The 13,838-nt window shown below is 35.0% G+C and overlaps 1 protein-coding gene across 1 annotated transcript in view; it reads right to left on the reverse strand.

The window, feature by feature from the left end:
• Nucleotides 1-517: 517 nt before the first annotated feature.
• The window catches only part of LOC138692743 (uncharacterized), a 204,489-nt gene continuing 191,168 nt past the window's right edge, over nucleotides 518-13,838 (reverse strand). The window contains exon 8 of the mRNA XM_069815935.1: nucleotides 518-1,629. Within this exon, the coding sequence (XP_069672036.1) occupies nucleotides 1,493-1,629 (137 nt within the window). The 3' untranslated portion in view covers nucleotides 518-1,492. The remainder of the gene's footprint in view (nucleotides 1,630-13,838) is intronic.

The raw sequence follows: 13,838 nt of genomic DNA on the forward strand, positions 1-13,838 counted from the left end.
ACTGTGCTTACAGAATGCACCAGATTCCACGGAGCAAGATTAAGCTGCAGTGTCTCAGAAGATTTGGAGAATAAATCTAATGACTTACAATTGTGTACCGATGTTTTCAAATGTATTATTTTTTAATTATGTCCAAAATAGTGATAGTGATATGATTTTGATGTCAAAGCGATCTAAAATAACAATAAATATAAAAATAACTTGATTGACAATAAAATGCTGACACATTATCCTTGAACATAGCCTATACTTTTACACTGATCCACATTAACTTACTAAAATTGCGAATGACTTACCTTCCTTTTAATATGATTTTGATATTTACCTTTCCTAACTATCATCCAAAATAATTTTCGGATGCGGATTTTCGAGTAATAACAGGAATGGAGGGTTAGGAATGGCAACAGAGACGTCCAACTCAAACAATCTACACACATATCATGAAGGAGTTATGTGGTAAGGGTATTCATTTTATTGCGAAATAAATAACTAGCAATTATCATTAAGAAGAAAGTCCTTCAATTTTTAAAACAAGTTCTTTAATTATAAATTCACATTATTTTTAATTTGATAAAATACACGGATCTTACCTTCTTGTCAACGTTCGTAGTCCACGCACAGATGACGCGTGCAATCTTTTTTGAGACACAAATTTTTTTATTTAACAACAATTGTTAACATCAATATATTAAGTCCTCTCAGTTTGCATCGCTATAAACGCACCGTTTCGGGTGTATGTCGAGGTCACGGTATAAAACACTTTGTTAGGCTGGCAACACTTGCTGTTCGAACCAGAATCACTTTGTAAGAGGCACATGCTGAACTCTGTCAACATTCCAGATGCCATGGCAACACTAAAAAAGTGAAATGATCTGATGTCCTACAACACGGGATATGTGAAAGTACGAAGAGTTCTTACTATGTAATACCAAGGGTGGTCTAAAATCGCAGAAGTCCATGCACGCACCAAGTTGACGTCTTCCGTATGTTGTAGTGCCTTGTTCACATCTCCGACCGCAAAGTGTTTGCTGCAACCCGTCTGTCTTGTATGTACATTTCTTCCTTACTTACACTTTATATTTACAATCTCATCGAGGAGGTAACGGCAAATTAAATCTCTGGTTTGACTTCGTAACCGCTCGTACCATTATAAAATACTGACAAGATAAATAAAATTTCCCGCCGAATGAACAACGTTCGACCTCTCGTAGCAGGTACAAATGAAAGCATCATCACGATGGAAATCAACGTTTCTTTACGAACGAACAGATTCTTTCTAAGGTCTGAAAGAAATGGGGAGTGCAGGGGTCGGGCGCTGCGAGGAGGTAGAACTACGAAAACAAATGACATATTTATAAAAATATAACGAACATGAACCCTGTGACCATTCATCCGTCAGGTTGCCACGATCACAACTTCACTGTTACGGACGGACAGCCGACAGCCAGGGGTTCACAATGTGAGCAACTCGGGCGTACGCGTGGCGCTGCCATTATCTGCGGCCGTCGTCGAGCTGCAGCCGCTCCAGGACCGCGCAGTACATCAGACACAGCACGACGAGCGCGGCCACGTTCAGCGAGCTGTTGGACAGCCCTGCCGACCCCGTCTGCATGGCGGCGGGTCGCTCACCTGCCAACAAACACAGCGTCACAGCTCGCTCGAGTACAGCAGGCACAGCACGGCGAGCGTGGCCACATTCAGCGAGCTGCCGGACAGCCCTGCCGACCCCGTCTGCATCGCCGCCGGGTACTCGCCTGCAATCGCATTCACCAACAGAAATTAAATACAACACAAACATGCGCTGCGGATCAGGGACGACCAAGATCCACAGCCTTCAGAGACCAGTGTTAGCGGTGGTGATGGTAGTGGTCACACTGCATCCGTATTTGGCTGTTTTCTTTACACTGACATAGAGATGGGTAAAAAAAGCTGGAACAGTTTATTTGAAACTGTTTCACAATTGAAACTGTTTCGTATCGAAACAGTTTCGTGATATAACCTGTTCCAACTGTTCCAAAGAGTGTTACACTGCTCCAGTATTAACTTCAACGTTCCACAATCCACATGGTTCCGACAGATAAGCAGTTCAGTTTCTAAACAGTTATCCTCTTCTTTGTTGTCTACAAAGGTCATGTGTAGCGCTATCATTGACCTCCAATCGAAAGTAGATAATATAATATCCATGTTCCACACGGCCTTCGTGCAACAGTAGCCTATGTAGGATCGCGCAATTTAATTGTACGAATCAAATTTCCTAATAAATCTGATATTAATTATTAGCTGTCCATTGATGGAGAATATGTTCATGGTGCCCTACCATAATGTTAATTATTAATATACCGTGAAAAATATCATTGGCTAATGTCATCGTTATTAAACTCTCCTAGGGTTATATGCGTTATTTTTACTAAAATCGATTTATTTTGAATTGCAGTTATTTACTGTATCCTTAATAGTAACCTACGAAAACTATCTTTCGTTGTCATAATACACTGAACAGGTGATTTAAAGACGATTCAAGAGCCTTGAAACATGTTTCTAAAGCAGATGAGAGGTTGAAACAGTTGGAACAGTTGGCACTGATGATGTAAACATATTCATATGAAACTGTTTCTTTGAAACTGTTATTTTGGAACAGTTTCGTTCATGAAACAGTTACAGTCGAAACTGTTTCTTAAAAAAAAAAAAAAAAACAGTTTATCCCATCTCTATACTGACATATACATAATTCATTGGGCTATGTGAAGACGTTCACAAATAAACTATAGTATGTTTTTAGAGAATATGTCTATAGAGAATCGTCCCGCCAAGAGCTTTAAACCGGTACGAGTAGCAGACCAATGACATTTACTGGTCGTAGGTAATAAAAAAAGGACACAAGGAACTCCTAATTATTGTCATTGACCTGCTAATCCGACCGGTTTAAAGCTCTTGGCGGGACGATTCATTCTGTATAAGAAAACATAACTTACTACAGTAGCGACATGCTGCACTGGCGTGTCTCACAGAATGACGAAGTAAACCAAATCGTTTTGTTTTTTCCGTCCATGTACGGAAGTCTGTAGTGTAGTTTGATACTAAGTACTAGCGTCGTACATTACAGGCGCTATGTCCGCTTCAAGTTTGTCGAGTATGGTGAAGTTCGATATTCGCTTATGTTCGCTCTGCAAAGGAGGTCTGTCGTGTTTGTTTCACCTTGTTATAAAAATATTCGCTGTCCACCACTCCCACCCCTTCACCTTTAACCGTTTAAGGGATTAGGTACAGCTTACAGCAGTACATTTTTTGAAATATTTAACATTTTTTTTCTTCATTACTGTATCTTGTACAATGATGAAAATTGGTATGAGTAAAACATTGTAATTCTGCTGTATGAAAAAAATATTTTTACGATTTGAAAAATATTTGTATTTTTTTTTTCAAAATTCAAAATTATGGCAGTTTACTGTGCAGTGATGAAGCGTTTCCCTCATAACTCAAACTTCTTAACTTGTTCATGTTCTCTCGCTTTTATTTTATTGCTGAAACTCATGGTTACAATATCATGCTCTGTCAACTACATACCTTAATATATAATATATTTTTTTATTTTTTGTTAGAAGAAAATACTGATATTTGACCATTTTAAAAATGAATTAATTTTTTTATCAGACAATCTATCAAAGGTAGAGAAGTGATCCTGCATCATATTGTAGATATGATATGCATAAATACACACAAAAAATTTCATCACAGAATGTTGGATAGTTTTGAGTTATGTGGAAAACGCTTCATCACTGCACAACGAACTGAATTTTTTGGGGGGGGGGGGAAATTTAAATCGTAAAAATATTTTTTTTTCTTCATATAGCAGAAGGACAGTGTTTTACACATACTAATTTTCATTATTGTACAAGATACAGTAATGGAAAAAAACTCCATCAGTCTTTGGGACAGTATGAAACTCGCCATATTCTTCTCTTTCGTTAAAAATTGTGTTCACGCAATAGCTTCTACCTTCCTGTAATAATAGGCTAATATTTTCAATATTTAAGTAGAGGGCTTTCTAACTAAACAGTTGCTCGACCATTTTAATGCACCCCACATGAAGTTTAAGTACAGGTTAGACATCTCGGTCTAGAAGTCTAGATCGTGTGCAGTTTGATCAAAGCTCGGCAGAGCATGGTCGCTTGATGAGTCCTTCGTATATGTCAGTGTAAGAAATTGGCCAAATGAGGATGCAGTGTGACCATTACTTATGGAGATAATGATAGGCCTAATAGTATTGGCATAGTCGGAGACATGCCTTAACACAGTGTTTGGCAAAATTTATTCGATTAACAAATAATGATTACGAATAAAGGAAATTATTCGTTAAACATAAATAATAGTTTTTATTCGTGAGAGTTATTCGTTGCTGGTGAATAAGATTAATCAAAGTTACTCGTAAGCACGAAAAAAGATAAATTCTATGAATGAAATGAACATTTCAGCAGTGACCTATTTATAATTCCCATGTAGAAATAATATGAAAACTTTAATCACAGACTGTATGATTTACAAATCTTAAATCACTGCATTTCTCTTACTTTGTGATCTTTAAATTGGACTTCAGAACTACTCTCATTTCAAACATACCATCAGATAGAATTAATATGATTTTCGGAGATTTGTCATTGTTGTCTCAGTTCCTGGTACGGCTAGGTCTCGTTTTGCGGACGAATAGGCTGATAGGCACTAGGGGCCGGTAGACCCAAACCCTACTATATCAGAAACCTGTACTATCCCCAAGATTTCACTCCAGCCTATTTCTACTATTGCAGATGATAGATAAAAAGAGGGTGAGGTGAAACATTTGGTGAAATGGAGGGAAACGAGCGTACCTCGAGAAAACACCTCTTGAAACGTGTGCTGTGTCCATCACAAATTCATCAGTACCTGGCTGGGAACTGAACCCGGGCCACTGGATGGAAGACCAGCGTCCTAGCACTTGAGCTACAGACCAGGCATTTGACGCATGCAAGTATAGTTATGACCTCGCAGGTACTCAGAAGACAACGGCTATGGTCCAAAGACTGCTTGAAGACAGATGCAGTACTACTATCGAAGGTGGAGTGGGGGAGAGGAGGAAAGTGAATGCACGGAGGCTGAGAAAGCAAGGAATAAATCTGCGACTGTATCACAAGTACACCAGCCTTGAACAATAATATTAATACAGTATCACGCAACAACGCTTTCATGAATACAGTATGTTAAATATTTTGTTCATTCAGTGATTACCTTTAAGAGTTACTGAAAATCGTTTCTTCATTCAAATATTTGACCACTATTTAGTAGTTTGTAAACAGTTGTTAGTGCGAGGTAACTGTACGAAATTAACATTATAAAACTAAAATTTCTTCCCCATTGACGAGTAAAAATAGCGAATAAGGAATAATGAGTAATGTTTACATTTGCAATTGACGAATACTTGGTTATTCATGAATGAATCAATCTTAAATAAATGTATTTATTTTATATTTATTCGAATAATCTAGATCTGTGGTCGTCAGCACTCGCTGAAATGGTAAAAGGTAAACAGTTAGTCGTAATATGCCCCGTCGTGCAGCAGAAGAGGGAGAGAGCATACCAGCCAGCAGCCACAGATGCACCATAGTGCAGTCTCTTATCCGCGGGTAAAAGACGCTAGCCCGAGGGTGCACTGTGCTGATGACCGCTGATCTATCCCTAGATGAAAATTATTCGAATAATTCCTAATAATAATAATAAAATAATAATAATAATAATAATAATAATAATAATAATAATAATAATAATATATTTAACTATGTTTTCCGAAATTTCAAAATCAGCTTGAAAAATTAAAAAAAAAATTACGACTTTCTTATTTATAAATTCATGGTAGATCAACCATAAAACGATTTCCAAACCTAACCTCGGCTGCATTTTTAACATGCATTTTTAGCTGTTAAGTTAGAAAATGCAACAAAGCTATATTTAATATTAATTTATTTACTCCTGCATTAGACAATCATTAAATATTTTTCTAACAATTGATTTTTATGGGCAAAAAGTGAAAGCGATAAAAAGAACGACTTTGATAAACACTGTTAACGAATGATGCTGACTGTTCTTGTTTGTTGCTAACGGTGTGAAACCTCCTTACCGTCTAATGATTATTGTAGCTATAGCAGATACTGATCCATAAAGTACTGCTTACAGTATTACAAAGCAATGTGGCTCAATGGACCGTGAAATATTCCTATTGTGATTACTGGAAGCTTACGCAGTAGAAAAATGACGAGAAATTATTTTCTTGAAAGATGTATAAGGATCGAATTGGCGCAGGTACAGTACATTTTCATGTAGTCTACTCCAAACCGATACCAGCTCTGTTTATAGTAACTGTTTCGACCTCAACTCCACGGTTTTTATCACCCGTATAATACAAGAGACTGTTCCCATAAAGCTTAAGTAATTTATGTTTGTATTTGAGTTAAGTTTCGTGTAATTAATTGTTTTTTGTTCTTGCGTGTGAAAGGCTTGTTCAACTATCATTCTTAAAGATTAGAAGAATTTATAATTCATCGTGTCCTCGGTTTGCATGACGACTCCTGTTGAATATAATACAACAAACGTGTTCGGACGGGTCGTGGTACAAGTCTGATACAAAAACGTAATTATTTCGTCCGTGAAGACGGCACGGGGATAGCGTGCCCGCTGACACCTGGTGACTCCCACCGTCCGCATACGAATTTGGCCTAGTTTAGAAGGGTGGGGACACTTAGCCCGACGGCGGTTTCGGCCTAGTTGGTCTGTTTTATTGTTTGTTTCATATCTTCCTTCGCAGAGCCACACTAATTCTCTGTTTATCAATATGAGTTCTTGCGTGAAATGCAATCTCAATGTGGTGTCGGGATTCAAATTTTAATTTCGCTAACCAATCATATTCAAAGGAGGTGTTGTAAGACAAATTTCGGGCGCCAGGTAGCCATGGCGACTAAGCATTTTTATGTAATGAATTGTTTATCGAGTTCAACAATTTTTAAGACTTCGATTTCGTGGTGTGCTGCCTTAGGTAAAAACAGAGAGTTCCCTTGTACGTTAAATGTAGCAAAAGTTCGCTATTGTTTGAAATGGGGATTCACGGAACGAAATATCTGACTGAAATTTGAAGTATTTGTGGCATATTGTGTTATGTGGTAAGTAAATACTCGCTTTCTGTGTGATTTCGGTGTCTGTTTGATGCCTAAGACGAGACTACTTTAATGAGAATTTATGTAATTATTTTTTTATTTTATTTTCATATTTGTCGTAGGAAAGGATGCGTTTTTTTTCAAATTTTCTACAAACTTGCTATTCATAAGATATGTAAAGCATTTAACTACTCTGAATTAATTATGCTTAAAGTTTCTTTCAAAGTTTGCGGAAGTTGTATTGGTTTTAGTAGAGACATTCATTTCCTTTTCTAAAGCCTTATATTCAACTGTGTGACTGATGCCAAGTATAAAAGATTTCTGAATTTTGGATTGCAGCTGTTTCTGTTTTAAATCCGAGGAACTAATCCAACAGCTGAATCCTCGCTCAGTCCCAATTCCTGGTTTCAAAACCCAAATCGGTCCCGCTTGCCAAGAGACGGACAACTCATCTCGGTCCCTCCTTGAAAACTCAAAATAACCAAACTTGGTGCCGTTTGTTGATAGAGGAAATCTACTGCAGTACACAAATTTCCTTCCCATTTTAGAAGACTTAGGACTTTCAGTACACATAAGTGTACAGATATGGTTAAAAATTATGTATTGCAGATCTTTATGCAAGAGTTAAAATATTAATACTTGTCATAATAATCACATTGGATAATTTAAAAACTTGCTAGATGTTGCTAACAGGAAGCCATTTGAAACTAACAGCCTTAACATTTAAGTAGTCGCATGGGGGTCATGTTGACCCCAGTGTTATATGTTGCTTCGTATTATTTTTATGCTGTTGCCTACATAGGCCAGCTTATCAGTACCTTCCTGAAAGGGTGTCGGCAGTACGACTACATGATAACTTCCAGTTTATCACTGTCATTTTCTGCCTTAATTTAAATTTTCTAGGCTGGGGGTTCTGTTGACCCCCACGCGACTATTAATGTCATAAATTAGTCCACAAGTAGTATAGTATTATTTTTGTGATTCTATACGTGAAATATCTTACTCTAAAAGATAATGGCAAGTAATGATGCATATGAGCTAGAAGAGTTACATAGAACCAGGATATTTCATATTTTAATTCGTGTGTTTAGTTGGGGGTGACTCTAACCACCACGCAACTACTAATGTTACAAATCAGTCCACAAGTATTACAGTGTTAACTTTTGTGGTGTACATACATGCAAATTATTACTTAAGGACATTTTGGCAAGTAATAACCCATATGAGCTAGAAAGTTTACGTGGAACTATGAATTTTATATTTTAATTCATATTTCTGTTTGGGGGCCACTTCGACCCCCACGCGAATACTAATGTCACAAAATAGTTCGCGAGTATTTAAATTTAGAAATAAAGCCATTGTCATGTTTTGTCGTAAGTTCCCTGAACAAATCCTCTCTCTCTCCCTTCTCCATGCGAGTGCGACATTCCACGTAAGTATTGCACTGCATATTTTGAAACGCCTTGACTACTACAGGTATGTCAGAATAAAACATGGTGTTCAGTTTTGAATGTGATGATTCGACACTCTTTGTTTCTATATGTTGAAGAAGTGTATTCAGCCCAAATTGTAGGAGAGAGAGCAGAATCTTCAGTAATGTAACTGTCCAGCAGAAAATCACAGGAGTCTGCAGTAAGTTTGTCGTTTGGGGGAAGCAACTGCATTATTTCATCAGTAAAGAAATAATCTACATCTTTGGTTTTCAGACGGGGAAGGCCGAAAATCAACCTCAAAAAAACTGCCCGTTTCCGATATTCTCTACTCAAGTGCAGTTGTTGTATTTTCCGATACCAATTTGGGCTAAATGAAAAAGACAATCCATAAGTTTACTTAATGGCAATACAAAAAAACTGCCAAATGTATTGTTTGTTCAAAATCGGCAATTATAACTGATGGCATTAAAAACAAGTTCAGTTTCTCGCACTCACAAATTAAGTGTTTCAGTGCAACAATGTATGTCTCCTTCTGCTTGTCTTTCAGCAGAAATAATGCTAGGACCATGTGAACATTGTTCTTCATGCCGTGAACTGAAAAATTTGAGTGCAGTGTTTCGGGAAACTTTTAAAAGTTCCACCAACATATAGGGTAAATGTTAGTAAATTGTGACACGAGCAATAATGTGATTTTTTTTTTTGAGAATTTGTTACAATTTTACTAAAAGGGAGAAGGACCAACTTTGTGCAGAAACTTGTCCACGAACATTCCCTTAATACGTTAACGCAAAAAACCGATCTTCCTTTCGCTCAGTGAATTTGTAATAAATTCTCAAAAAGAACTACCACAATATTACTCATATCACAATATTACCAACCTTTACCCTAAAGTATCCAGTTTGGTAAGAAAGACAAGGTTAGATTTTGTCAAAGAAGAATCAGATCTTGAGCACTATCATTTACTAGCAAAAAGCTGTTCTCCTTTATTTATCTTTATTTCCTTGTTACTTGTGGTTGTAAGAAAGGTTTAGGTAATTTAGGCATTAAACATCGATTTTTTAATTAGTATTAGGTCAATATTAGTTAAAGTTTGTATTTTATCCTTCTTCTTGTGTCGACTCATTTCGAGTCAAGTAATTTCATTCGAAAATGTGGGACAGAGTAAGGTTTACTGAGATACACGCTATGGGACCGATATGAGTTGTTTACAAATGAATTTTCTAGATTCAAAACTCCCTAAAGAACATTTTGTTCAGTAATGAGTTATGCCCATATACTGCTTTCTAAGAATGAATTATAATGATTTATATAGTTTGTATTCAAAAAGCCACTAGATGTAAAGCAAAAGGTTTGCTGAAAATCACTGTTAGGTTGAAAATTCTCTCTATTTGCCACCAGTTATTTTCAAAATCCTTTAATTTGTGAAAGTGGATTAGCCCTATAGCCTAGGGGATTTTGAATATATAGGATTCAAATTATTCCTCATGGTAACGGGACCGAGTTAGGACGCAGCGAATCCAAAAGTTGAATTATTTTTGTGTAACTATGTCCTGTATTATTTTTTACATTTGCTTGATTTACAGTTAATTAAAATATTGATTAATTTTACATGTACTCTAAATAAAATCCATGTTAGGTCATACAGTTACGTAAATTATCACTTCATATATTTCTTTTTTATTACAGAGAACTATATCTATATCTAAACGGTTGCCGATTCTTCGTCTCTGAGCCAGTATAATTACAAGTATATATATATATATATATATATATATATATATATATATATATATACCGTAAGGTATTTTATTTTTCAGTACTCCTGTACGGTTCATATTTGTAATATGGAACTTATTTTGCCTGTATTTATTATTATTATTGTTATTATTATTATTATTATTATTATTATTATTATTATTATTATTATTATTTTCGTAATCATTATCATCATTATTGATTCTAACAAAGACCTATTTGAAGTCAATATCTTTCCAAAATCTGTGATTACAGTTTGTTTATTGTATTTATTCTGTCACTACGCTGAATCGGTGTCCTTCGAAAGAACACAATGCAACATTTGTGGCATAGAATTACTTTTTAACTTGACAGTTTAAATTCTCCTTTCCCATTGGGTTTCCTTAAACTATATTTTATTTATTTATAGACACTATTTCCTATCTCTTGCCATTTGTAATTTTCGAAAATTGTTAATTTCGCGCCCTTTATCTGACATATCTTGGCCATACATTAAAAAAAAATGAATGAAACTGAAAAGCATACCTCTTATTATGTTGGAGGAATTGTTCCTACAGTGAAACCTCCACAAGCAAACAGACCCATTTTTACTACCTCATAAAATTAATTCAGTACTCAAATTTCAGAATACTTTCTTTGTAGATCTTAGCTTGCAGCACCATACATTATAATTTAATATTTTCACAGTAATATAACTGTCACACATCTCCTCAGGCATCACTCGTTCAATGTTTACATTAGAGGAAAAGCAAATTTATTTAATTTTGTATGAATTGAAGTTTTGAACACTTCTAGAGCTGCTAGCTGTCTTTACAGAAAGCGAAGACCGCGTCAAAGAATACACTTCTTGCATGAAACATACACTCATGGGCCACGACAGTAAATGTCAGATGTCACGCTAAGCGTCATTACATATGGTCGGTTTATAAATAAAGCGGATAGGCAATCAGATTCTTCATATTTCCGGTCGATAAGATTATAGACTCTTACGAAAATCAGTTCTATTAGGCAAGAATCGGATTTCATTTTCTGATTACAGAATTACTCAAAATTTTGCACGATATACATTCCACTTTGAATTTATAGTTGCTATATTTTGTACTCTTCTCAATGTAAGTAGTGGTGGTTACAAATTCCGCGAATCTCCTTTCGGTTTTTGGTAGGGAGGTGAAAGTTTATTTCCCTTCCTTCGAAACTCGTATGTGTGCTTTCTTTTAGGTTTTATTAAGCTCTGGCTTTTTCGCCATACTGGCCACGTGACTAGGAACGCCCGTTAATTGTGCATGTACAGACTTCGTTGAGAAACTTCAAATAAGAGGGAAAGAGAAAGGAGCCCAGTTCATGATAGTAGATGATGACGGTGGTATTGAAAACATGCTCGTCTGGTTGAACATATAGACCCGGTAAGCTTCATACTTTTCACAAACATAGTAAATTGCGGACTGGGGCCTATTTCATAAAAGGTAATAGTCTTGCAATACTAGTAAGTGTCCGACTTGTTTTCTTGTCTAGTTTTACAAGGTTGTTTCATAAAATTACTACTGGTCGTTACAAGTAACAAGTTGCATCAGATAATGTTACAAATATTTTAAAGTCAGTGTATGCCTACAAATGTCTTGTTTCATAAATAAGTATATACTACATCTTAGAAGCAATAATAATAATAATAATAATAATAATAATAATAATAATAATAATAATAATAATAATAATAATAACAATAATAATAACAATAATCAGAGACCGGCAGTTTAGGCATTATGGATCATTAAAATAGACAGGAAAAAAGTTATAAATAGCTAAAATAGGCAGGCAAAAACGCATTATGAATAGCTAAAATACGCAATAAAAGGCAATTACAGAAACCTTGCACTACACCCACAACCTTGCACTTTCTACAAAGGGATTTCGGCAGTAAGAAAAGCTTTACACAACTCGAATGCAAATTGAGATTTTCGACTCGATGTTGCAATTACTGTGAGAAAGAAATCTTCTTCCCAGTAGCCTTGGAAAGTGCATTTTTGTGTTTGGTTGTACTGGTATGTTGTGATATGAAATATTTGGCTAGCTACAACAACGTCGCAATGAAAACTGAAAGAAAAATAACGTTAGACCCGCACTCATTGTTACCTTGTCAAATAAACACAAGTGATAATTAAAACGCTTACTGTTACACATTTTTGCACGGCAGCACTCATTGTTGCAAAGAGAATATGAACTGACTGAAAGACAATAATATACATTCGGTGAAGTCACTTTCATTGTAGCGGTTATAAAAATAAATTAAAATATACCTGTAGGCAATTTTTAATAATAAATTAATAAATAATAGATAAATAATCAAATAAAGGCAAAATAAGCATTTATTTTGTAAATTAGGCATTTATATTAATAAAGGCAGAAAAGGGAAACATAAAACTGTGACGTTTCAATCACAAAGGTATAATTCGTCCAGATTTACTTTCAAAATGAAGATAGATTTAACACATTTAAAAAGACATTCTGCCAAAGTTTCGGTCTCTGATGATGATGATGATAATGATGATGATGATGATAATGATAATAATAATAATAGTAATAATAATAATAATAATAATAATAATAATAATAATAATAATAATAATGAAAGCATAATAGTTTGGTGCTATTTAAATGCGAAATGGAAGGATGTGTAGCTTAAGAATAAACTTTGGATTCGAGTCTCGTATGAATTTAATGAATGAATGATTTATCTTCTTTTGTAAAAAGTTGTGACTTGAGGTGTTTTCTACAACCCATCTTCTTTAATTTTATGACATTTGTTCATAAAATACTACTACTACTACTACTACTACTACTACTACTACTACTACTGCTACTACTACTACTACTAATAATGATGGTGATGAAAGCATAATAGTCCGAAATTAATGTCAAATCAGATACAAGTTTGTTTTAAGTTTCTTAAACGTGATCTAGTGATTCAGAAAGCGATGATGAGTTTGATGCTATTTAAATGTGACATGGAAGGCTGTGTAGCTTAAGAATAAACTTTGGATTCGAGTCTTATATGAATTTAATGAACGAATGATTTGTCTTCTTTTGTAAAAAGTTGTGACTTGAGGTGTTTTCTACAACCCATCTTTAATTTTATGACATTTTTTTATAATATAATATAGTAATAATAATAATAATAATAATAATAATAATAATAATAATAATAATAATGAAAGCATAATAGTCCGAAATTAATGTCAAATCAGATACAAGTTTGTTTTAAGGTTCTTAAACGTGACCTAGTGATTCAGAAAGCGATGATGAGTTTGATGCTATTTAAATGCGACATGGAAGGATGTGTAGCTTAGGAATAAACTTTGGATTCGAGTCTTATATTAATTTAATGAACGAATGATTTGTCTTCTTTTGTAAAATGTTCTAACTTGAGGTGTGTTTTACAACCCATCTTCTTTAATTTTATGACATTTGTTTATAAAAT

The sequence above is a fragment of the Periplaneta americana genome, chromosome 17 (assembly GCF_040183065.1).
Source record: "Periplaneta americana isolate PAMFEO1 chromosome 17, P.americana_PAMFEO1_priV1, whole genome shotgun sequence".
NCBI classification, from domain to species: domain Eukaryota; kingdom Metazoa; phylum Arthropoda; class Insecta; order Blattodea; family Blattidae; genus Periplaneta; species Periplaneta americana.